Here is a 22,894-nt window from a genome sequence, read left to right as displayed (position 1 = left end):
TTGCTACACCTTTATATACTGCGCCACTCTCTTTCACTTCCACTTTTACATCTTCCAAATTTCTGAGTTTTTTTCCCCCAAAAAAAAAATAAAATAAAAGGAAAGAATATTCTTCTTCTTTATCTACAATTATTTTCTGGGGTTTGTTTTTTGGTTGAATTGAGCAAGAATTGAAGAAAAATGGAAGGGAAAAAGAGGAAATTTCAAAGCATTAAAAAAATTTACGATGATGGAGGGGAAAAAGTTTACAAATTTAATGTCTTATTACCTAATGGGTCGAATGTAACATGGACAAAAAGAAACCCAGAAAATGAGAGAATTTCTGTTGATGATTTTGTGAAAAAAATTTACAGTGCAATGTTGAAGCAAGATGATTTAAAACCCAGAAGAAAGATTTTGTGGGATAGTAAAGAATTGTATTTGGAAGATACTAAGGGTAACAAATTCAGAAATCATATTTCTTTTAATGGGTTTTCGCCTAACAAAACCCATTTTTTGAAGTTGTTTGTAAGTCATTTTACTCTTATTTTCTCATTTTATTTTAATGTCATTATGAGTTTAATCTATGTTATTACCCAGTATGTGTTACTGTAATTCTTGTTTGATATGATTTTATAATGGGTAATTTTTTGTGTTTAATGGGTAATTTTTTGTGTTTAATGGGTAATTTTTTGTGAGTTGGATCAATTATATGTTGTCTGTTGTCATGTGTTAAATGGGTAATTTATTATACTTCGTATTTGTGTTGGGGTTTTGCCGGTTTTGGTGTCATCCCAGAATATATATTTGTATGATTTCTCTTCATATCTTTTATACTACTTCCGTTTCATATTATTTGTAACGATTAGATATTTTTCTTCTATACTTTATGTCAAATCATTACAAATAATAAATAATATATAATGGGTAGTATAAATTTGGGTTTGATGTTATGACTCTTATGAGGTACAATATATGTATATATTTCTTTTTTTAATATTTTTTTAATATTTTAATGTTTTGATTATGGTGTTATCTATCTGCAAGCCGAATTTTTTTATCCAGAAAGTGGCTTTTGCTTTGGATAGATGAGGTTATTGTATTCCATGATATAATACTCATTATAAGGGCTATAACCTATTACATTGATGTTTTGTGCTTATAATTGTGTGATTAAATGTGTTTTTTTAGTGTCTTGGTATGTTGCTAAATAAGTAAATATGGTATAGACTATCTGAAAAGTTTTACTGGTTTACAATGCTTTTGTTTATGTTCATGATATGAATGTTGTTTTGCTAAGTAGCTTAGTATACTGGCTGTGGATTCATCCTTAACTGGTTTTAAGAATCAAATGTCAAATTTAGATGTTATATGTTGGCTTAATTTCAACTATGATGTATTATATGATGTGATATATTTGCCAAATTATAGTTTTAATTGAAATGATATTGTTGGTTTAGCAAGCAAGAATTTTACTTGTTTAGAGTTGTTTCTTTGTTATAGGATGGTTCTGATCAGACTGCTGACACCTTTGAGGTTTGTATTACTTTAACATGAGCTTTTTCATTGAATTAATTGGATGATTGATTGATTGTTTGCACTTATCATTTTATTTTTTTGTTGGGTTGGACAGAATATGTGGGACTTGACACCAGACACAGATTTGTTGACAGAACTTCCTGATGACTATACCTTTGAGACTGCCTTAGCAGACTTGATAGTAAGTTTTGGGGTTTGAATCAGATAACACAATTCAATTTAAGGAGTCAGCTTTGGGTTTTCATGTTTAAGCTGCATCCGTGCTTCATTGCTTGTGTTTTCACAGGATAATTCACTGCAGGCAGTGTGGTCAAATGGCAAAGATGTAAGGAAGCTTATTAGGTAAATATGCTTTTGTTGTTCAGCTTCTAACCACTTTTACTGGATCAGAAATACGTAGTATGTTTTATTTGTATATTATTGTGAGTTGTTTACTGCCTTAACCTTAAGTTGTCCTTAACAAAGGATATTATGATACTGATGAGTTGTTAGTGTTGTTATACATGGGACGAGGCTAATGGTACTGCCAATGCTATATTGTGGTTTTATTTTCACTTTTTAAAGATTTTGTATTTGTTTTGTTCATATGAATATATGATAGTGTGGTACTGATTACATTATGGATGCTTTTTTGGTTTATCCTTTTGTAGACATGTAGTTGTGCTAGTATGAGTTTTCTTGTAAGTTTTATGGCTTGTGTTTTTTTTTTGAAGAAATTTAGGGGTGCTGGACCTGCTTATTTCATATCTTAATCAGTAATTGTATGATGGAATTATGATCGTTAATGTGTCTTGTCAGCCATGATACCGAGAAATGATTTGTTTTGCAGTGTTGAAGTTAATGAGGATGAAGTTTCTGTATTTGATACTGGTCCTGGCATGGATGAAAGCGATGAAAATTCAATAGAGAAGTGGTATATCACTCTATCCTTCGGAGAATTTTAGACCTTCATGGTTTTATTTCTTGGCTATTATTACCAAAATTGCTGCCCCCTTGGTTCTGTCTCTTATGCTTCGTTCTAATCTCTTATGATAGTTCTACTAAAATTCCATTTTCCTTCATTTATTAGGGGCAAAATGGGGGCTTCAGCTCACAGATCCTTTAAAAAACTTGCAATTGGTGGAAAACCTCCATATCTTATGGTAATGTCAAAATTTATGTCAAAGATAGTGGCATACATATCCAGAGACAATAAACGAACCTGTTTATGGAAGTTATTATACTTCATCTGTCGATTAGTATTTTTCTTGGCATTTGAAGTTCAAAGTAGATGGACTCACTTCTTACAAGAGGAAGTTTGATACTTCATGTTATATCAAAGAAGGCCTGAAATTGAACTTTAAGTCAAGTCTAACCTGGAAGATGGATTCACTACTTTCAACTTTAAGTTTTGCTTGATTCAGTTTTAGCTTATACTATGGAAATTTACGTTTTCCTGAAGAATGGTTTGCTTTTCTTTGTAGCCTTTCTTTGGAATGTTTGGATATGGTGGAACCATTGCATCTATGCATTTAGGAAGGTATGGTAACGAACTTCTCCTAATTGGTTAATTTGAAGCTTTGATCTTGCAACATGCTTGTTGGCATCATTTCTGAATTCTGTGCCCTTTGCTAGTCGTGCTGAGGTTTCTGCAAAGACCAGAGAGTCCAAGAAGGTTTACTGGCTACGTCTTGATAGAGATGCTTTATTAAAGAGATCTGGTTCTGGTCATAGCTGGAAGGTTATAGCTTTTGTTTTAAATAAACTTTTGAGATTTCCTCTCTTTAGACAATACTTTGCTGGCCCAGAAGTTAAACTCAGTTTCTTTCATTGGTGATTAATTTTCAGGCTGCTGGAGGAATGCGAGATCCGTCAGATGGAGAGATTGAAATGTCCCCTCATGGAAGTTTCACTAAGGTACACTTTGTGAAACATATTCACTAAGTTAATTTTTTAGTGTGGGGAATCATATCCTCTATCATCACCATCAGCAACATTAGCATCTGATTAAAGAAGCAATTAGCAAATTTGTATTACTACTATTTACAGGAATCATCCTAGTTGATAATTTCTTTCCTTATAATCATGAATTCATGATAATCAAGCCATGAGCAAGTATTCTACAAGTCTACAGATTCCTAAAAATCTTGCAAAATTTCATTCTATTTTGAATTGATGACTGTGGTACAATATAAGAGATGCTTGTTGAACTTCAAAAAGCATAACGACTACTCGAGCCTGTCATGATCAGTTGGTCAGATTGCTACATTGTTCAAGACAAACTGTATTAGATTAATCTCAACATCTGTTGGAAAATGATTCGGTTCAGACATTAAATGGACATGCTATTGGTTTTAGCCTTTAATTTCTAGGAGAGTGATGTTTATAACTTGTGTGATCTTTTTACTAAAATGTATCACTGATATGACTGATCTACTACATTCACTGGTATGTTTCCATGTCCCTTTGAATTGCAGATACTACGAATTATGATTAAGAGAATTGGAAAGCCTCTAGAGGATTAGAACTTTCGATGTGATATCTCAAGAGATTGTTAAATCATTGGAATTTTGCCTTTGGAACTTCTGACCTTGGAATTTTGCCCAATGCACTGCAGATTGTTATGAAGCCCAAGTTGAAGCTCCCTGATATATATCAACTCCAGTGCAAGCTCAAGGATATTTATTTCCCTTACATTCAGGTATGCTCATGTTTTAAATTAAAATAAACTAATTTGCTGCCTTTCCAATATCTATGTATCATATTAATGTGACTAGCAATTAATATGTAAATGTACTGAGTCTCAGACTCTTGGTTCTTACCGTAATAATTCTTATTATTTCCTTTTCATTTTTTGGTTCTGTCTCTGGCTGGTTCCATACTTTAATCAGAAGGAAATGTTGAATGTAAGCCATTGTCTCTTGGGTGGCTTCAGAAAACCATTTAGTTCCGGACTCAAGAGTTTCCTTAACTAATCTCCTCCTCTTGAGAGTCTTGACTATTGACTAATAAAGCTCTCCTGATCAGTAAATCACATCTTCAACTTTGGAAGGAACTTTTGTTCTACCCCATCAGTTTTCATTGTTAGAAAGTGCTAAAGTGCTTTTAGGTTATATGTTACCCCCACTCTCTCGGGAAATTAAATAATAGCATTACAATCACTTTCATCTAGCTATAACACCTATATTTACGTTCTGATCTTACTGTAGTGTACGAGGTAGAAGTGAATTTTGATCAATTTAAATACTTCAATGTGGTAATTTAGAAATTTTCGCTTGCAGTCCTGTAATTATTACTGAATTTCTTCTATGTATTGAAGTTCAGAAAGTTTTAGATTTTTGACTTGTTAAGTCCTAAGATTCTATATGCCATATTTGTAGTCTGTCCAAGGAGTGAACATTAGTTATTGCTGCCTATCTGGACGTTTTGCATTCTGCAGTGCTAGGTCCTGCATTGTGAGCATTACTGTCCATTTTGCCTTAAGTTAATTGCTATCTATATTAGTCACTTTTGATCATTTTTTATACTTCTAAAGTAATTTAAGAGCAAGAGCCTACTCTTAGTTGCTTATATTCTTAGAGATGAAATTAATATAATTTTTGTTGGATTAATATTGTGAAGCAATGTTTCTGCAGTGTGATGAGATATCAAAGGCTGGGAGGACTACAACATTGGTGGACTTCGAGGTTCTATATATTTTGTACATTTTTGTGATTTTTTTGAGTTGCAAATTTTGCTTTCATATCCTAGTTTTTTTTTTTTTTTTTTTTTTGTGGAGCTCTTGCTTTACTTAGTTTTGTACTCCGTATATTATATATCTCGTTAGTTGGTCGTGTATCCACCTATTATGGTGTTATGTTGTGATAATATTGAGCTTATGTTCTATTTAAAGATTGTTCTACTAGTGTGCCCTTTACTTGACTGGGATTTTGCAGATCAATGGCGTCAATTTAGCTGAAATTGAAGGTGGCGAAGTGGCAGTGACGAATCTGCATTCCTGTAATGGCTTAAACTTCGTTGTAAACCTTCACTTTTCTATTGAAGAGGGCAAGGATATGTCTAAATCTCCAAGTGAGACTAAACCCTATCTTGTTACCATATTTTGAATATTTACTTCGGAAATTCTATTCATTTACTCTGGAAATATCTCACCCTCTTCCTTGGTTGTTTGGTAAAGTTGTCTCTTGGTCTGATGACCTGCATTGTACTTGTAACTTTTTTTGCTTTTCAGTAATTTCTTCGGTTGTGCTTTCAGGTTCAAGTGCAGCTCGTGAAGGAAATGCACGTCTGAAGTGTGTTTACTTTCCCATCATTGAGGTATAGGAATTTTGTATTGAGCTTCAACTTTTTATCATGGGTTTTGAGTCTTTTGATCCTTTAATTTTCTTTGCAGGGTAAGGAGAGTATTGAGAAAATTTTGGAAAATTTGAATGCTGATGGTTTGGATATTAAAGAAGATTATGAAACTTATAGCCGAATTTCTATCAGGCGGTTGGGCCGTCTGCTTCCTGAAGCTCGCTGGGTTAGTTAGTCTCATAATTGAACTTATTCATGCTTTGTTTATGGCTGTGCGGTGAGGTGATATGTTAGTGGACATATTCTTTCTGCCTTTAATTGTATGATATATTTCTGATAACCTCTGTTTAATTTCTAGTGATCGTCTTCTTTACCTTAATGTGCTCCCATAAATTAGCAAGTGATCATGACTAAACTTTAAATACTCAATTGTATCAATGAAGTGTAGCTTTCATGTCCTTGACACATCATCAACTACCACCATGACATAATGGTATGTATGCAGAACGAAGGCCTACAATCTGTCTACTATACCTATTTATACTTGTAACAGGTTGCAGGTCAACATAGAATTTTATCTGAGGAAAGATGTGTAAAGTAACGTGCTATTTAATATGCATCATTTACAGGAAAAATAAGCACTCGTTGATCCTTTTAATTTGGTCAAGTTTGTTACTGCATGGATCAGGCTTAGCCTTTTACAAACATGCTAACTTTTTCTAATATGTACCATAGGAGCTCCTTCCCTTCATGAAACCTAAACAGAAGAGGGGCGCTAAAGTTGAAATTTTAAAGAGATGCTGCATGAGAGTTAAGTGCTTTATTGGTAAGATTTTTGCTCTACATAAATCTCTAAAAGGGTTTAAGTTTGTGCCATATTTAAGTCTTTTTTCTTGTGATGAAATTTTTTATTTTGCAGACACAGATGCTGGATTCAATCCAATACCTTCAAAGGTATTGATTTTGTTAGAACTGCATTCAATTCTTTGTTGTCATAATATTATTTTTTAGGCAGTAGGAATCAGAAATGTTATGATATCAAAGCTCTTGCCTTATCTGTGCTTATTATGATCACTTTGGCATGTGTAGAATAATATATATTGTTTTTAAGAATGCAGAACAATATATCAAAGGAAACGATATATGTGGGATATATTCTAGTTTACAGAGCGGGAGGCGGGAGCATGTTGCATACTAGGTGTCTGCCCTTTTGCATCCTCGAGTAGATTTTGTTGGTCGTCGTGATTTTTTTTTTTTTTTTTTTCATTGACAAGGGTTTTTGGAGTATTGAGTTCTGTACTTCTGTGAGTTGGTGTTTCTAGGATGGATGGATCAACAAACTCATAATCACATAAGGCTAGGCCATGCAATTAGTCAGAGAAGCTTGCCTGCTCGGTTCTTTTTCTTGCCACATCTAAATTTTTGTTGTCATATTATAACTTTAGACATGCCGCTGCTAAAATTAGAATCCATATTAATCAACCAAACTACAAGTTAAAATGTCAAAGAGTTCAAGATATTGTCTTAAATCTTGATGAATATTAGGGTAAATACTTAAAAAGTGGTCCAAGATTCAGGATTTTACTATGTTCGTTTCGAAGTTTATAACATCATAATATATGACCAAAGTTCATAGATAATGTCTCCTCCAAGATTCAGTGTTTTGAAATCTTCTGATTGGTTGGGCAGAAAGGGGGGTGGGGCTAGTGGGGAATGCCATTGAAATTACAATCTTTTAAGAATTATGATCCATTATGTGATCAACCAAATGAATAGGATTTTTAAGCCTTATGGGATTTTTAATTCTTTCACTATGAACTTGTAACATTTGTATTGATTTAGTAAATAATCTTATTATCTCTTGTTAATGTTGTGCACCTTTTGTTTCAGACTGATCTTGCTCCTCAACATGCTTTCACCAAAGCATTGAAAGATCTGGGAGATGATACCAAGGAAAAAGGTGGTGAGCTGCTGTTGGTTACAAAATGTTTAAGGTCATATACTCTTAAATGCTCATAATGTACATCGTGATTGTAAATTTCTTGTAGCTGTAAAAGTCCAAATCGAGAGAGATGGGAAGCAATTGACATTGCAACAGCTTGTAAGAGAGTATCAGGATTGGATTTTGCAAATGCATGGTCAGTACGATGACGAATGCAACTGTGGAGACGATGAATCTGTCTTGCTCCTGAGTCCATCTAACAAAGAAGCACTTGGCATCACATCTGATGGTAAAGTAGTCTATATTTTTTGTTCCTTTTCATTCTGTTTTTTTTTTTTTTTTTCCTTCTTTACATAACTACCCTCCCTGTCCACACAACAAATGATTATGGGCTGCTAAGATGTGTACCATGCCTTGAAGGTTTAAGCCACTAGTATGTGAATTAAACTGAGAACTTGTTTATCTTTTTATTTTATTTTATTCAACCTTTCTGCACAATAAGAACTAATATGAAATATTTTTGGGACTTTTTTACAAAGAGTTACCCTAATGAAGAGAAAAAGCTTTTTCTATTGTGTTAATGAGTTGATGGTTACTCTTTACCATTTTATGTTTGCTTTTAAAATTTTGATCATCATTTTTTTTTTTGAAAAGTGTAATGATATACAAAGTGAAACTTCATCATAGATATAGTGGTAGTAGCATCTTTGTCAAATGTTCCATTGACATTTTTTTTCCTTTACTTATTTAGTTGCGAGAGTCCATCAAGCTGTTACTCGGAAGGGAAAATCCTGGAATAGGGGACAAAAGGTCAAAATTTTCAAAGGTGCCTGTCCTGGTCTTTACAAGAACAATGTGTATGCGACAATAGAATACTTTTTACTCGAAGGCTTTCAAAACGAGGCAGGTGGTAAGTGCCATTTTCACCCCAACATTCTATGTAAATCTGTCCAGAAAATATGTAGATAAGTATTTCCACCATTCTTTCTTTCTCATTTTCTGCTTGTTGCTGACTGTAAATAGTTTATAAAAAACAGGAGAGGCGCGGGTCTTGTGCAGGTTTGATAACTTATCTTTCTTTTAGTCTTCTACCACATTCTTTCATCACCAGTATGTCTTCTGATATTTTGGATTGTAAAGGCCCCTAGGTGTTAAGGATGAAGATGGTAGTGTGCTTACAGCTGATGCTTCTGGCACAAACTTGGAACTTCGTAAATCGAAATCTCTGCCTATCACTGTGATAGATTCAGGAAAGGTTGGAACACTTACTCATATGGAAAAGCTGTCTCCCGTTGTTAGTGCACCCAAGCATTGGAAGGGATGTAAAATAGGCATGTTGCTTTCATGTTTTGATTTTGAGTATATTCAGCCAATAATGGTGTGCTCTTTGCTGCAGTGTGTTGCTGTAAGTGACAGTGAATGGAATTGCCAATCTGACAAGCAAAATCTCAAAATGCCTTCGGCAATTGAAGTTTTGGGACCAAAGCAATGCAAAATATTAGATATTGACGGGGTCAGTTAACAGTTATTTTAACATTTTGGCTTCTTTTTCATGTTTTATTTTTTATATGATAACATATCACAATCATCATATCTTGAGTTTGTTGCTGTTATGTTGCACTTCAGGCATTACCTACAGATGCTTCAATTTCTGCTGGATCATTACCTCCAAAAGAAGTTGTTGCTATTCTGCGGCCGTCAAACTTCAGTCCAAGCTGTAATGCTAATGATTTAGACCAAAAATACATTTTAAGGGACAATTATGAGATGTGCCTGGACATAAATTTTGAGGCTGAAGATGGAAAAGGCCTTAAGTTTGATCTATTGACTGTTAAAAATTCATCTCTTAAAGGATGTCAGGGTTTTTATGTTTTTTCATTAGTTTCCATCCCAAATTTGTTTCAAAAAGCTGGGGCGTACTCATTCTCATTCTCTCTTGTAAGTATATCACGTACCCTCTCTAGTTATCTTGCATCCTATATCTGCTAAGATTACAACAATGATCTTTTTTGCTTCAGAAAAATTGTACCACTGCAAGTTGTAAAAAAATTGTGAGGGTCACTGCATCACCCAAGGTCAAACGATGGGAACTCTTGAAGGGTAATGACCAGACAATTGCATTGAGAGTGAGGTATGGTATCAGTCACAGATCTACCTATGCTGAATGTTCCTTGATTTTGGTATTGCTTACCAGAATTTGGGAAGAAAAAAAATGTTACTGAGCTGCATTTAATCTTGTTAGCTGTAGCAAGTAGAAACTGGTACAAATTTTTACTTCTAAGTTCTAACATATTGGAATGTTAGCATATACTCTGTATGATAGCCTGATAGGACATGATTTCTTAAAGATTGCAGGTGTACTTACTGGGTTAAGTCTATTATTGACATCTATAACAGCAGTAACAGCAGCTAATATAGTCAAATTTATACTACAGTGCAGGCTCTTGCTTCCCACCACTCTCATTTTGCCGATATGATGAATTTGAAAACATTATTCCATTCAAGAGTATTCCACCTATAGAATGTCACTTAATGTCCAATGAGACGGTGATATCCCACTTACAGAATGTGAAGGTGGAACTTTCATCAGATATGCATAGAATGACTGTTGTGGTATGAACTGTAGTGCCTTTTCGTTTTGTAATAATTTGGTTGGTCTTACAGCATTGTTTATTTGGCATATTGATTATTTTTTTTTATTTATTTTTTTTTGTTTTCCCAGAATGCAAGGATTAAAACTGATAAGCTAGACATTATTCGCCCAAGTTATGAAGCTACGTTGGCTTTGTCTCTGCCTCATAATAAGGGCCCCATCCTCAGCATTTCTTGTCAAGGTAAGCAACTGAGCATGGTAGTAATGTACTGAACTACTGATATCTCAGTTGCTGAGCTTTCTTCCTTTGGAAATCAATATAAGTTATCATGTTTTCTTTTTTCTTTTTTCTTTTTTTTTAATCTGGGATTTGATTTTACTTTGTTTTGTTTTCGCATCAGCTGTTCCTGGATCTCTTCAACGTGTCCACTTTTCATCATCAGAATCGGGTAAAGGTTTACTTCCCCAACAGGTGGTTGAAGATTTCAAATTGGAGGTATTTAAATATCCAGGAAGGTTTTTTATTCAATTTTCTCTGTAATGTGAATTTATGATTATCCATATTACCTACAGAGCTATAAGTGTACATAGTTTTTTTTTTTTTTCTTTTTCATGATTTTGAAATAATGATAGAGTGACTCTTAAATTAATTTTTCTTGTATAAGATATCAAACATAACTAAGGAATGATAAACTTATCTGTGGTATTACACCATATGGAAACATTAGATATAAAGTATAAAACAACATACCAGATTAAAAGTAATCTATGTGGTTCAATTGAAATTGACATCATTATGTGAAATTTATTTCATTTATTTACTTAGTGTATATGTATTTGAACTTCAAATATTTATCTGATTGAAAAATTGGAGTTTAAGTAACAATTGAAAAAATAGCGATTTGTTTTATTTGTATTCAGGATCTTTCTTGGACTTGTCATGGATTCAGCTGTGGCAAATTTTTTTTTTGTCAAGATGAATGTCTCATGTCTATTGTACGGATAAAGTAATTAGGAGAACACTTGAAAGACTATGCTATCATTTTAAAGACTTATTTTGGACACTTTTGGCTCATCACTGATTCAGAACTATGTTCAAATAAATGGAAAAAAAAAGTTTTGACGAATATGTACTGTTGGTAATTTTGATAAAATAATTGCTTTCAGATGTTCGATAGACATCAGAATCATGTCGAACCAGGAACTGAAGTAGAGCTGGACGTCCATGGGTTCTCTTTCCTGGATAAGATTGGTCTAAAGCGCAAGGTAATGTAGTCTCTTACTTAACAGCTTGAAAGCATATATCATAATCATATACATCATTTAATTTGCACATTTTTTTCTCCAAACGATAATACTTTTACTTATCAGAACCTAGAAGTAAGAAGATACGATTATGTTCTTTTCTTTGCTAATCTTTCATTGGAATAATCTCTTACTAGTTCCATTATGGAAAGGCGTGTGTTGCAAGTAGATATATAATATATTACTGCTTATTTATTTATTTATTTATTTATTTATTTTTTTTTTTTTTTTTTGGTGGTTCAGGTTGATAATGATGGTTGTGTTGATCTTAGTGGTATCTTGAAAGTCACAGAAGGTTATGGTAAACCAGGTAAGACATGGCTTTTGCCTTGTCTTGTTGGTGTCCATTAGTTCTTATTGATAGTTATCTTCAGGTTTAAGTAATCAAAATGATTCTGGGTTGAAGTTCATTCTCTTCCTGATTTTTACCTTTTAATTTCCATTTGATTGCATCAGTTATGGTAAATTAATTGCATTGTACTTGTAAATGACAGTTTTGGAGCTGTATTGTATTGTTGCTAGCTCAAATCATGTCTGTCTGTCCGTCTGATTTAATTTACGCTTGCACGTGTTTTTTTAGTGTCTATCACTGTCAAATATAATGACAACATCATCTTTACAAAAAAGTTTCAAATTGAGAAACGGGAGCTGAGGATTGCGACAGAGGTAGCTCTGCTTTCTTTTCTTTTTAGTGATGAGAATGTTCTCACATCTATATTTAGTCCTGATCCCTTCTTAAAATTTTCTGCTATTAGGTACCTGAGGTTTGTCCTGCAGGCTCAAAGCTAACAGATGTTGCTTTTGAGGTTGTAAATGTTGAAGGTGATGTTGATCAAACTGTTGACGATGAAGCCAAGCACGGAAAATCACACACATTAAGATTGATGACAGACCTGGTAAATGACAATTCTGTAAGATATGCTTTTCAGAAGGGGCGATGCACTATTCCATCGATTACTCTTCCTCAGACAGAAGGACGTTTCTGCATTGAGGCTGCTCACTCCCTCTACCAAGAACTACGTGTGAAATTTGAGGTTATCCAAATCTGCATAATGGTGTCTTTATATAAGGTTTTGGTTACATCATTCATAGACTTACTGTTTCCCTACTTTGCAGGTTACACTCTCAAGATCAACTCGTACAGATTATGATACCACGTCTGATCTCCAAGGTACGGAAGAGCTTGATTGTGATGTACCACAATTTTCAGATGAGAGGTTCTCATCCCCTTCAGCTACTTATGCTGCAAATAATTTGGAAAACAAGGGGCTTGAGTTTCAGAACTCAAAGGTATATTGACGTTACATACCCGAGCCTAATTATTTTTCCCTGTACTGGGGCTAAATTATGTTGTTGACTGAATTCATTCTGAAATTCTAGCAGAGCCTTTTTCCTGCAAGGCTGCAAGTTAACTGTTTTATTTTCTGTGTAGGTAACTGTTCCGGTACCTAAGGAGGAGTGTGATACATTATCTTCCCTCCAAACTCCGATGGTGAAGCAGGAAAAATCCTCACCTGTATTATTTTCTGAATCAAAGTTGCAAAAGCAGCAGGTAGAATGAGAAAGTGTGATAACTATACTGTCCATTTTAATGATTTCTCAGCATCATTTCAAAGTTGATAAAAACTTTTCTTTTTAAAATGAAACAAAGAGTTGAAATTTCTTATTAAGGTTTCTGTTTTTCAGGCTACCCTTGCACAAAATTTAAACAAGAAATCTGATTTGAAATGTGAGCACGACAACGATATGTTCAAAACTCCAGAGAGGAAGATCATATGTGCTGATTCTTTTACGCCTGAGAAGGCGATAACCTTATCGGGATCTGATTTACAGCAATTTGAGGTAAATATAACAATAGATAACAATAAGTGTTAGCTTAGTATTGAATTATGAATCTATCTAAGCGTCAACATTTACTATGTTATAATCAACATGAATAGCTCTTAGTTTGCTGTGTAATTTCAGAGGATTTTTTCTTGATTTACTTCATGTCAGAGGTTATAATATTGAGCTACAATGTGTGGTCTTGCTGTGTTTTACATCATCAGATTGCTGAAAAAGACATCCACGATCATGGGTCCTGTATTAAAAATATAGAAGGCGACTTGAAATGGGCTATGGTGCACAAGGGTCACATCACGGAAGAACTAAGACTTTTGCAAGGTGCCTTATTTTATATTTTTCCCATGTAAATTGAAGAAATGATACAATTGTCATCAAACAGACTAATAGGCTATGGTTGTATCTTGAACTGTTTCAGCTGAATTAGAAGTGCTGCCACTGCCATTATCGCAATTAAATTCCATGTCTCAGAAAGAAGTGGTGCAGGAAAAAATAGAAAGCAAGGTTGATTCAGCAGCTGCAATATACAGTATTGCTTCCCAGGACATGAAATTAAAAAATCAACTCCCGGATTTCATGGGCGATGTGGTTGGCCTTGTTGCCCTTCTTGCAACAGCACCTACACCTACGCATAGTTGGTATATTCTTTCTCCATCCTCCTTTTAAACTTATCTTTCGCCAAGTAAAAGCTTGTGTTGAGTGTTGACAGCCTAGTGTACTGATAATAATGTGCAGCTTATTTGCTGAATATTTGGGGGAAGATCAAATGCTAGGAATTGTCTGCCTATCCAGTGCTGCTATAGAAACACCTGATGTTTACGAAACAACCATCAATTACCTAGCTGAAGAGTTGGGAAGAAGTTTTAAAGGTCGTCAACAATTTATATGTCTTGAGGATATCAGGCAAGTCTATTTAAGTATTTAAGTAACTATTTACACCGGAACTTTTTATTGCATATGCACAACTACACAAAGTTATTTAAAGAATGAATTCCAGGGCATATACCGGGGATGTATTAGAGAATGATCATCAAAGAAGGTTGGATTTACCAAACCCTACGTTGCCTGATGGATCAACTCCGCCTGGTTTCTTGGGGTATGCTGTCAATATGATTGACATAGATGCCGAACACATTCAAGTCAAGACAGTGGCAGGGCGTGGCCTTCGTGAGACCTTATTTTATCATCTCTTTGGGGATCTCCAAGTGTACAAGACGAAGGAGGAACTGAAGTATGCTCTTGGCTGTATAACAGATGGTGCAATCTCCCTAGATGGATGGATCATGCGCAGAAAGGGCACAGTTTCATTAGGATCCATGTATGATTCCTTCACTCCGTTAAATTACTGAAGAAATAATATTGTGCTATTGAAGTTCGTAATAGATAACTGATATGACTGAATATTTGTTCAGGCATGTGGACGTGCATTTTCCTGTCATTGCTAAGGAGCAAGTGTCTTCAGATAGAGAGCAGATCTTGGAAGATATTACAGAAAAGAAATCAGAACTGAAGCGGGTGACTGAAGTCATTCCTTACATCATTGAAAAGCGGGAAATCTGTTTGAGCGAATTTGAAGGCAAAAAAGCTGGGTTCCTGAAGTTAATTGAAGATAAGGAAGCAACATATAAACTCAAATTATCACAGCAGTCCTTGCAAGCAACTCCAACGGCGCCTGCTCCCACACAAAGTCCTTGTTAGTAGTAGTGTTTGGAACATCAGTTTCGTATTACATTGCATGGTAAACTGATTTTGGTAGGTGAAGGGGCAAAGTGCCAAGGACTGTATGGTTGTTTAGTCGTACAATGATGCCATATTTTGATGGTGATGTATATATACTTTTGGTGTTAAAGACAGAAGGAACTTGTGCTACACATGATTTTTGCCAATATTAAGGTATAGATAGAAGTATATCCATTCCTTCCATAGCTACAAAAGGCAAAAACATTATCTGAATGGCACATGACCAATTTTTCATGTCTAGCTCAATTCCACTTTACACCATATTTTGGTTCATACGGTCGTACACAATTTAAGCTAATAGTCGAAGTTTGGGTTTGATTTTTTGGTCAATTTTGGTTTTTTTTTTTTTTTTTTTTTTTTTTTGGTGGGGGTGGGGAGTACCAAAATATAACTCCGAATATAAAGCTTAGTATTTCGTACTATTAATCATTCAAATTGGAATGAGTGGGTCATTAGTTTGATTCAAATTTGAAACACCTAAATGTTATTTTTAGTAGATTTCTAAAAACACCCTAATTTTAAAACCCTATTACTCTAAATACAAAGTTCAATATTTGAACAATATGAAAAAAGTAAATCGTAATAAATGGTTCAAAATAAAATGAGTTTGAACGGTAAGAATTTTCCGTGTCTGTCATTAATTTCAATTCGGGTTTTAAAAAAACCCCTCTTCTCTCTCAAAGTCACAAATTACTACGTACGGAGTAAAATTAATAGGTGAGAAGCTGAGGCCTGAGAGACAAAACAGAGTTTAGAAATCTAGAGAGAGAAATTGAAGGAGCGACACTGTACTTCTGCAATTAACCATGTTTCCGACGAGTTCTCCGGCAAGTGTTCTTTACTTCTTCTTCGTTTCTCTCTCTATTTTTTTTTCAATTCTAGGGTTTCTTCTCTCACATGCATGCAATTTTACTACGCAGTTTCTTTGATTTGAATTTTTTGCTGCTCGAACTCTAATTTATGAAATGTAATTGGAACTTTTTGGTGTTTATAATCGATTATTGATGTGCAATTGTTAGTTTATTTAGCTCAATTAGGTTTATTTTTCTTGATTTTAATGTGAATTTAGATTTATTTCAAATTCTCATGTTTTGTATTCTCTCGCATTTGATAATTTATTGGTTCAATTGTTTTAGATTTGACTAATTCCGCATTGTAGTGTGATGCTAAGTGTGTTTGTGTGAGTGTGTATTTTCGAATTACTTATAATGAATGAATTTCATTGTGTAAAGTTGTGATGAAAATTGACTCATGAAGTTGTGTGTGTTTTTGGATTGATGAGTAATGACGATCAATATAGGCAAGTAATTGTCATTCTACAGTATGATGTGACATTGTTGGGGATCGAAGAAGCCGAAAAGTTCAGATTTTTGCTGGGTTGAAATTTAGCTTAGTAGCTGCTGTTATTGTAGAATGCATTAGCTATGTTTAATAGTAGCAAGTTTGGGCTTTACTTTTTTTCAAATGCAACTGACCACGAAATCAATGACTATTATATCAGCTGCTATTCTGACTGTGATTGTAACGTTCGGTAATTGTAAAAATCAGCAAGTAATTAAGTAACTTTCAGATGGATAGGGAAAGGGGGGAGAAATTAATATAATGTTAACGATATTTACCTCGGACACAAGCTGTTTTTCAATTGTTTAGGTGGATGTTAGCACTGCCGTTTTACCTCAGGGGGAGTTGTTCTTGTCTCAATACTCTCAATGTTATACTTGCCCATTTTCTGCTCCTCTCTCCTATTCTAAGCAGAGGTTGGGTTTTATTACCCCTAGTTTTTTTTGTTTTTTTTTTTTCGTTTTTGTTTATATCGTTTTTAAAGTTATTATCTCGTTTAGGGGCTTTAAAATCAACCTTGGGTAATCTGTTTAAATATCAACAAAGGTTAGACGGACCCAATTTGTTTGGAGTTTTTCCTAGTTAAGCTTTATAATGCAACTTGCTGTATTGTTTTTATTCGTTAAATGATTTTTCAATGTGATCTTGATACTTGTTTATTTAGTGCAAGCTCACATAAATGTTTCAGTTACTGTAGTCGCGTTACTCGTGTATGATTTGTAGTTTTTTCGAGTAATCTAGAATATACTTGTCCATGATAGTATGGAGTCATTAGTAGAAGGTGGTTTTTTGGGGGGAGTGGATTGGGCGTGAAAGTCTTACAAGCTATGACAAGCAGGTTTTTGTTTGTCACAGAGACAGTTGTGTTTTGCTCTTTTACGGGATTCATTTCTTACCTCAATTTTATTTATCATTTGGTTTAATAAAAACATTTAGCTTACTTGTATGGGTTGGTGGAATACTTTCCGATGCGTTCTGAGAGACAATAATCTGTTCAGATTCAAGAGATAGGTATAATCTTGCCCTAAAATAGATACTTATTTTTAAATGTATGATGTGTTTTTTAGTTTTCTTGTTCCTTATCATTTTTTAGAAGCTGGAGTATTCTAAGTTTCTAACTATTTTCCCCATGTGATTGGGGATGGGAAGAATTATGTAAGAACCAGTGAACCACGAGGGGTTCTTATTTGTTGTGATGGGAGACTGTGACTTATTGTGTCATGTTATGTTGAGTTTCTTTGTATTTTTGAAGGAAAAGCTTATGAAGTCATGGGTTTTTTTAAAAAAAAATGATTTGTCTGTCTTATTTTTTATGGAATTCACTTTGGCTGAATATTGCCTTTCTGTTAGAAATAATGGTGAGGGTCATGAGTATTAGAATATGCTTTACAAGTTAGTGTTGAGGACTTTTACAAAGTTGTGGATGTAATATCTACAGAACTAGATGTTAGTGCAGTTGCACCACAGCTTTGTTATTTTGAGTGCTTAAATATAAATCCCCAATCATATATTGACAGCTACTTGTTAGTCATGCTACCTTGTATCGTAAATTGACGATTTTTATGCTTTTCTTGATAGATTCCAATAAATGCCCAGGCGCTAGTTGTCCAAGATGTTGCAGCTCTAAATAGTGTAGATTCAAATAACTCTTCTGCAAATACTGCGACTGACGTTTCAAATGGAACAATTCCTTATGCAAACACCATAATGTCTAATTCTAAGGTTGGTTCTGTTGGTGGTTGATACATATGTATTGGATTACATTAATTTAATGGATTGGTGCCCTAATTACACTAATACTCATGCTCCCTTTGATGATGTATATATAAGTGGGAAGATAGACATGCGATTCACTCCTTGTAACTTATGATACACTGCCAGGCTGTAGTGGCAAGGAGAACATGATGTCCATTATTTTTGTTTGTATGCGGTGTGCAGAAATTGCAAGATGAAGTAGAAAAAACAGGGAGTAAAATGAAGCAGCACGAGGACAATATAAAATTTCTTAAGGCACAGAAAAATCAGCTGGATGATGCTATACTTGATTTGCAAGGTATGCTTGATTTCTTGTCATATTATCTTTTATCATAGGGAAGTTTTGAACTTGTTTGAATCTGGAGGCAAGAGACTTTGTGGAAAAAAAATTGCTCATTCTTATGGGAAATGTGTATGGTCCTAGAGCATTTATAGAGAGAGAAAACATAAGTTGATTACGGAGAAAAGGCATATAGGAAATAGATATTGCTGAGGTAATGGTCACTTTTAAGCTCCAAAGATTAATATAAGTTGATTACGGAGAAAAGGCGTATAGGAAATTGATATTGCTGAGGTAATGGTCACTTTTAAGCTCCAAATATTCAGATTACTATGTAAAAGAGGTAAATACTTGTTGACTAGGCATGTGAATAAAATCAAATCACGTAAGCACCACATATCTTGTTAAAAAAGTTGGTCATTAGGCTAAGTTCCTGAGTTGGTGCTCAATAGATTATAGATGTACAGTCCAATTTCCTGGTTAACTTTGTTTTGACTTTTGAGAGAAAGTTGTTTGTTTGAATTTGTTATATATTATGATATTTCAAATGTTTTTAAAGATATCAACAGATGGATGTCAGCTGTCTTTAAGAGAAGTAGAGAACATTATACTGTCACTCTCTTTGCATTCTTCCTTGGTATTCTATATTCATATCTAATGCAATTTTTTTTTTCTATTCTGTAGTTAGTCTTGGTAAATACCTTTCCTCAAGTGCTGCAACCAAGACTGAAGATGGCAACACTTCTCATGTTCAAAATGAGGAGGAAACTATCAAGCAAATTTTAAAGCATGAAAATTCTGCTGCTGGTATTTATTGCCAACTCAAAAATAATCATGATTCTCAGACTTCAAATCTATCTTTATGCGAAGATATTCTTGGTATTGTTGCCTCACTAGGAAAAGTAGATGATGACAATCTCAGCAGGTAACTTGTACTCAAACTTGTTCAAAAATTAATGCCTGAATGCGCCACTGTACACTGCACCCAGACTATAGAAAACTAGAAATCACTCCTTTGGCTATAATAAGAAACCATGTTATTATTGTTTATGGTCAAAACCTGCTAACAAAGTTTTTCTTTCGAAATATTTGAAATAGACTGACTATTCTCTTTTGTTTGTGCTTGCAAATTGCAAACTCAGGCTTTTTTCTGAGTATTTAGGCTTGCAGACTATGCTCACAATTGTCTGTAAAACTTATGAAGGCATCAAAGCCTTGGAAATATATGATGGTGAAGGACTTGTAAATAAAGATTCTGGAATTCATGGCGCAGGAACTTCTATTGGACGAGCTTTGGAGGGTCGTTTCTCTGTGATATGTCTTGAAAACTTAAGGCACGATTCCAAAACTTTGTGTTGTCTACTAAGCTTGTATGTTAGTCACTTTAACACCTTTCTTTGTGCAGACCATACGCTGGTGAATATTTGTCCGGCGATCCTCAGAGGAGACTTGATATTCCAAAACCAAGGCTGCCTACCGGTGATATTCCAGCTGGATTTCTTGGCTTTGCTGTAAATATGATTCATGTAGATAGGCCTCATATCTTTTGTTTGACTTCGAATGGGTGTGGCCTTAGGGAGACATTGTTCTACAATCTATTTTCACGTCTTCAAGTCTACAGAACAAGAGCTGAGATGCATAGTGCTCTTCCATGCATCAGTGATGGAGCCATCTCTCTGGATGGTGGAATGATCAGGTCTACTGGTGTGTTCTTCCTTGGTAGCAGGTACCTTTGCACATAATCTTCAAATTTTCTGAACACACAATAGTGCATCTGATTCTATAAATGATTAATGTTCACCTATCTGGAATAAGCTGTGTGCAGTTGCTGATACTTTGTGATATGTATGGTGCTTCACTCAATATAAAAGCTTTGCTACTGTAAAACGCTAGTATTGCTTGATGTCATTGTCTACTTTCTGTGACGTGCTACTTCCCTCTGGCTAAACACCTAGGGCAAGGCTAAGGATTGATGAGCCTTGTGCTTTTCTGCTCATCAATCTTTTGTCATTTGGGCCATGGGTGTTGTCGTTCTGATGATGTCTCTTTCCTGGATGTTGTGGATTATTGGATTAGGCACTTGAAAGGTTGTGGCGATTGTCATAGTGTCATGGTAGTGTACACTCTGCAGTCTGCACTGTTGTCGCTCACTATTTCACATACTTCACTGCCAATCTTTCAAATAGGACTAATAGGACAAGTCTACTGAACTTATGGCTAGCAGATTACGATTTTGTTGTCTAAAGTGCTGTACTACTTGTATCATTAGCTTGCAGATTACGTTTTTGTGGTCTAAAGTGCTGTACTACTTGTATCATTATTCATTGACCAAATTCCATTGAATTTAAAGAATATCTATCTTCAATCCTCCATACTAGTATTTCCTAGGTAGACTTTATTTAGTTAATTCTTTATTTTTCAGTAATTCCAGGATAGACTTTAATTATCTTTTATTTTTTTTCTTTGTGATCATTTCTGAAATTTAATTGAATTAACCTCTTATTTGTTACTTTGCTGTTGTTTTTCTCGATGTTACTGAAACAAGGGAAGAAGTAGATGTGAGGTTCCCAAAATGCTCCAATAGAGCAAGTCTCCCTGACAAGTATTACGAGCTTGAAAATCAGATAAAACAGAAGAAATGGGAAAAGGAAAGAATTCTGGAAGATATTCGGAGAGAACATGCAATGTTAGAGCATGAAAAGCAAACCTTCAACTTGAAAAAGCAAAGTTTTATTAAGTTTCTAGCTGATAGCTCGACTTTCATGGCACAGGTAGTTCTTTCTTTATCACTGAATGCCATTTCTGGTGAAGATGTAATTGAAATTGCTGAATGCTAATGTGATATTATGATGTTTGGCAGCAACAATTGCAGACATCTGCAGTACAAAACAGACAGGTTCCTCGATAGTCGATGATATGCTCCCGTTAGAGGACTAAGGCTGTCATTATGACCTCGTTGAAGAATCTTGGTTTGGAGCTAATCAAGTTTCTCCCTTAACTTCAGGGACTGCAGACATGGTGGCAGATTAGGCTCTAGTTGGGTGATTAGTTTGTAGGTTCTGCGTAGTTGGAAATTGGAATCGCACAGTGAGGTACCAAATGAATTCCTTCCATCTCTTATCTTCCCCTTCCGCAAGAACATGAACTTAGGTTTTGGCTTGAAACTAATCTAACTTGTATTTTTTACAGCATTCGAAAGAAATTTCTTGGGGCCTTTAGGCTTACCCCAGTATTTTCTTTACACCAGAATGCTTATCACGTTTGAAATACTCCCTTGGTTAGAATAGTTGCCAATTTGTCATGTATTGTCCTAATTAAGGATATTACTTGATTTTCCAAGAAAAGAACAAATCTATTGTTATGTAGAATTGTACAAATCCAAGCGAGCTTGGATTATTTTGGTAAAATGGGTTTGTTTGATACTACTCCGTATTGTTTATACAAAGTAACTCAAAAGAACAACAGGGCCTTGCTGTATTAATAGGCAGGGTATTGGACAACTATTACAATGTGCAACGTAAATAATAATTTCAAACCATACATGTTCCTAATTTCTTAAAATCTACTTCCTCCGTTTTCTTTTAGATGCAACACACCCTTTAGCGCGGTAATTAAGAAAGGTGGGATTTACATGATATAATAAATTTTAAAATAGGATGAGTGGTTGTTAGGAGTGTAATTTAGTGGGCCATGTGCTTTAAATAAGGGAAATAGTATAGTTTTTCCCTAAAGTAAGTTTCCTTTTATAGTGTGTTGCAAGTATTGTGACATTTCCTTTTTAGGAAAGTGTTGCAAGTAAAAGAAAATGGAGGAAGTATAAATTTTTCACATGAGAAGTATAATGTGACAGCATGATTTTTTTTTTTTTTTTTATGGGAGCATACTTTTTCCAGAATTATTATGCTGTGATAACTAACCATATACAGCTCTATCAAACTAATTAATTCATATTATTACTTCTAATACAAAATTGGTAACAAGTTCTTATAAAAAATCACTGTGTACTCTATAAAAAGATAAAATCAATGCAAAATTATGCTCACTTCCTAAAAATGAAACGGGCCAATTAAAAAGAATATACTGCATATAATAGTTTTGATTTAGTAAACAAGTTTTTAAAAGTAAAACTAGATTTTACTCCGTAATTGTTAGTACATATTAACAAGTTTATGAGTACAACAGATTCAACCATAAATTAGTACAGAGAATTAAATAGCTATTAATATTGTAAGCAATCAAATCAGCCATATAATTTATGTATTTGTATGATCGTATCTGATATATTTGCTCATGAAGTTTTTTT

The 22,894-nt window shown here is 34.4% G+C and overlaps 2 protein-coding genes across 2 annotated transcripts; both read left to right on the top strand.

Moving 5' to 3' along the window:
• Nucleotides 1-37: 37 nt before the first annotated feature.
• On the top strand, nt 38-15,462 carry LOC145631625 (structural maintenance of chromosomes flexible hinge domain-containing protein GMI1-like). The gene is made up of 39 exons (XM_081683744.1): nt 38-507; nt 1,483-1,515; nt 1,613-1,699; nt 1,805-1,860; nt 2,348-2,431; nt 2,588-2,660; nt 2,982-3,037; nt 3,133-3,238; nt 3,346-3,414; nt 4,115-4,198; nt 5,133-5,183; nt 5,433-5,568; nt 5,753-5,814; nt 5,891-6,019; nt 6,529-6,619; nt 6,713-6,747; nt 7,684-7,753; nt 7,842-8,024; nt 8,487-8,645; nt 8,773-8,794; nt 8,876-8,990; nt 9,132-9,248; nt 9,362-9,673; nt 9,754-9,866; nt 10,171-10,348; nt 10,458-10,569; nt 10,730-10,824; nt 11,496-11,594; nt 11,877-11,943; nt 12,214-12,299; nt 12,389-12,667; nt 12,750-12,923; nt 13,066-13,185; nt 13,320-13,475; nt 13,682-13,796; nt 13,894-14,113; nt 14,211-14,378; nt 14,473-14,793; nt 14,888-15,462. Exons 1-39 carry the CDS (start codon nt 181-183, stop codon nt 15,171-15,173), a joined length of 5,046 nt encoding a protein of 1,681 aa, XP_081539870.1. The 5' UTR covers nt 38-180; the 3' UTR covers nt 15,174-15,462.
• Nucleotides 15,463-15,905: 443 nt separating this feature from the next.
• Nucleotides 15,906-22,013, top strand: LOC145630167 (protein DEFECTIVE IN MERISTEM SILENCING 3-like). Its single transcript, XM_081682415.1, has 8 exons — nt 15,906-16,042; nt 18,135-18,278; nt 18,495-18,609; nt 19,276-19,516; nt 19,734-19,925; nt 19,997-20,317; nt 21,137-21,362; nt 21,452-22,013. The coding sequence occupies exons 1-8, from the start codon at nt 16,022-16,024 to the stop codon at nt 21,497-21,499; spliced, it is 1,308 nt and encodes a 435-aa protein (XP_081538541.1). The 5' UTR covers nt 15,906-16,021; the 3' UTR covers nt 21,500-22,013.
• Nucleotides 22,014-22,894: the final 881 nt, after the last annotated feature.

This window comes from Chenopodium album, chromosome 5, assembly GCF_948465745.1.
Source record: "Chenopodium album chromosome 5, dcCheAlbu1.1, whole genome shotgun sequence".
Classification (NCBI taxonomy): Eukaryota; Viridiplantae; Streptophyta; class Magnoliopsida; order Caryophyllales; family Amaranthaceae; genus Chenopodium; species Chenopodium album.
The sequence above is the reverse complement of the archived record's forward strand: the minus strand, read 5'-3'. Positions and strand labels throughout refer to the sequence as shown.

Bases quoted from the DNA above. Each gene is read 5' to 3' on its own strand.
- LOC145631625 (XM_081683744.1), top strand. From the start codon at position 181: ATGGAAGGGAAAAAGAGGAAATTTCAAAGCATTAAAAAAATTTACGAT. The intron at 1,516-1,612 runs GTTTGTATTACT...TGGGTTGGACAG, and splicing joins AGACTGCTGACACCTTTGAG to AATATGTGGGACTTGACACC. The intron at 6,748-7,683 runs GTATTGATTTTG...CTTTTGTTTCAG, and splicing joins TCAATCCAATACCTTCAAAG to ACTGATCTTGCTCCTCAACA.
- LOC145630167 (XM_081682415.1), top strand. From the start codon at position 16,022: ATGTTTCCGACGAGTTCTCCG. The intron at 19,517-19,733 runs GTAACTTGTACT...TTGCAAACTCAG, and splicing joins GATGATGACAATCTCAGCAG to GCTTTTTTCTGAGTATTTAG. The intron at 21,363-21,451 runs GTAGTTCTTTCT...GATGTTTGGCAG, and splicing joins GCTCGACTTTCATGGCACAG to CAACAATTGCAGACATCTGC.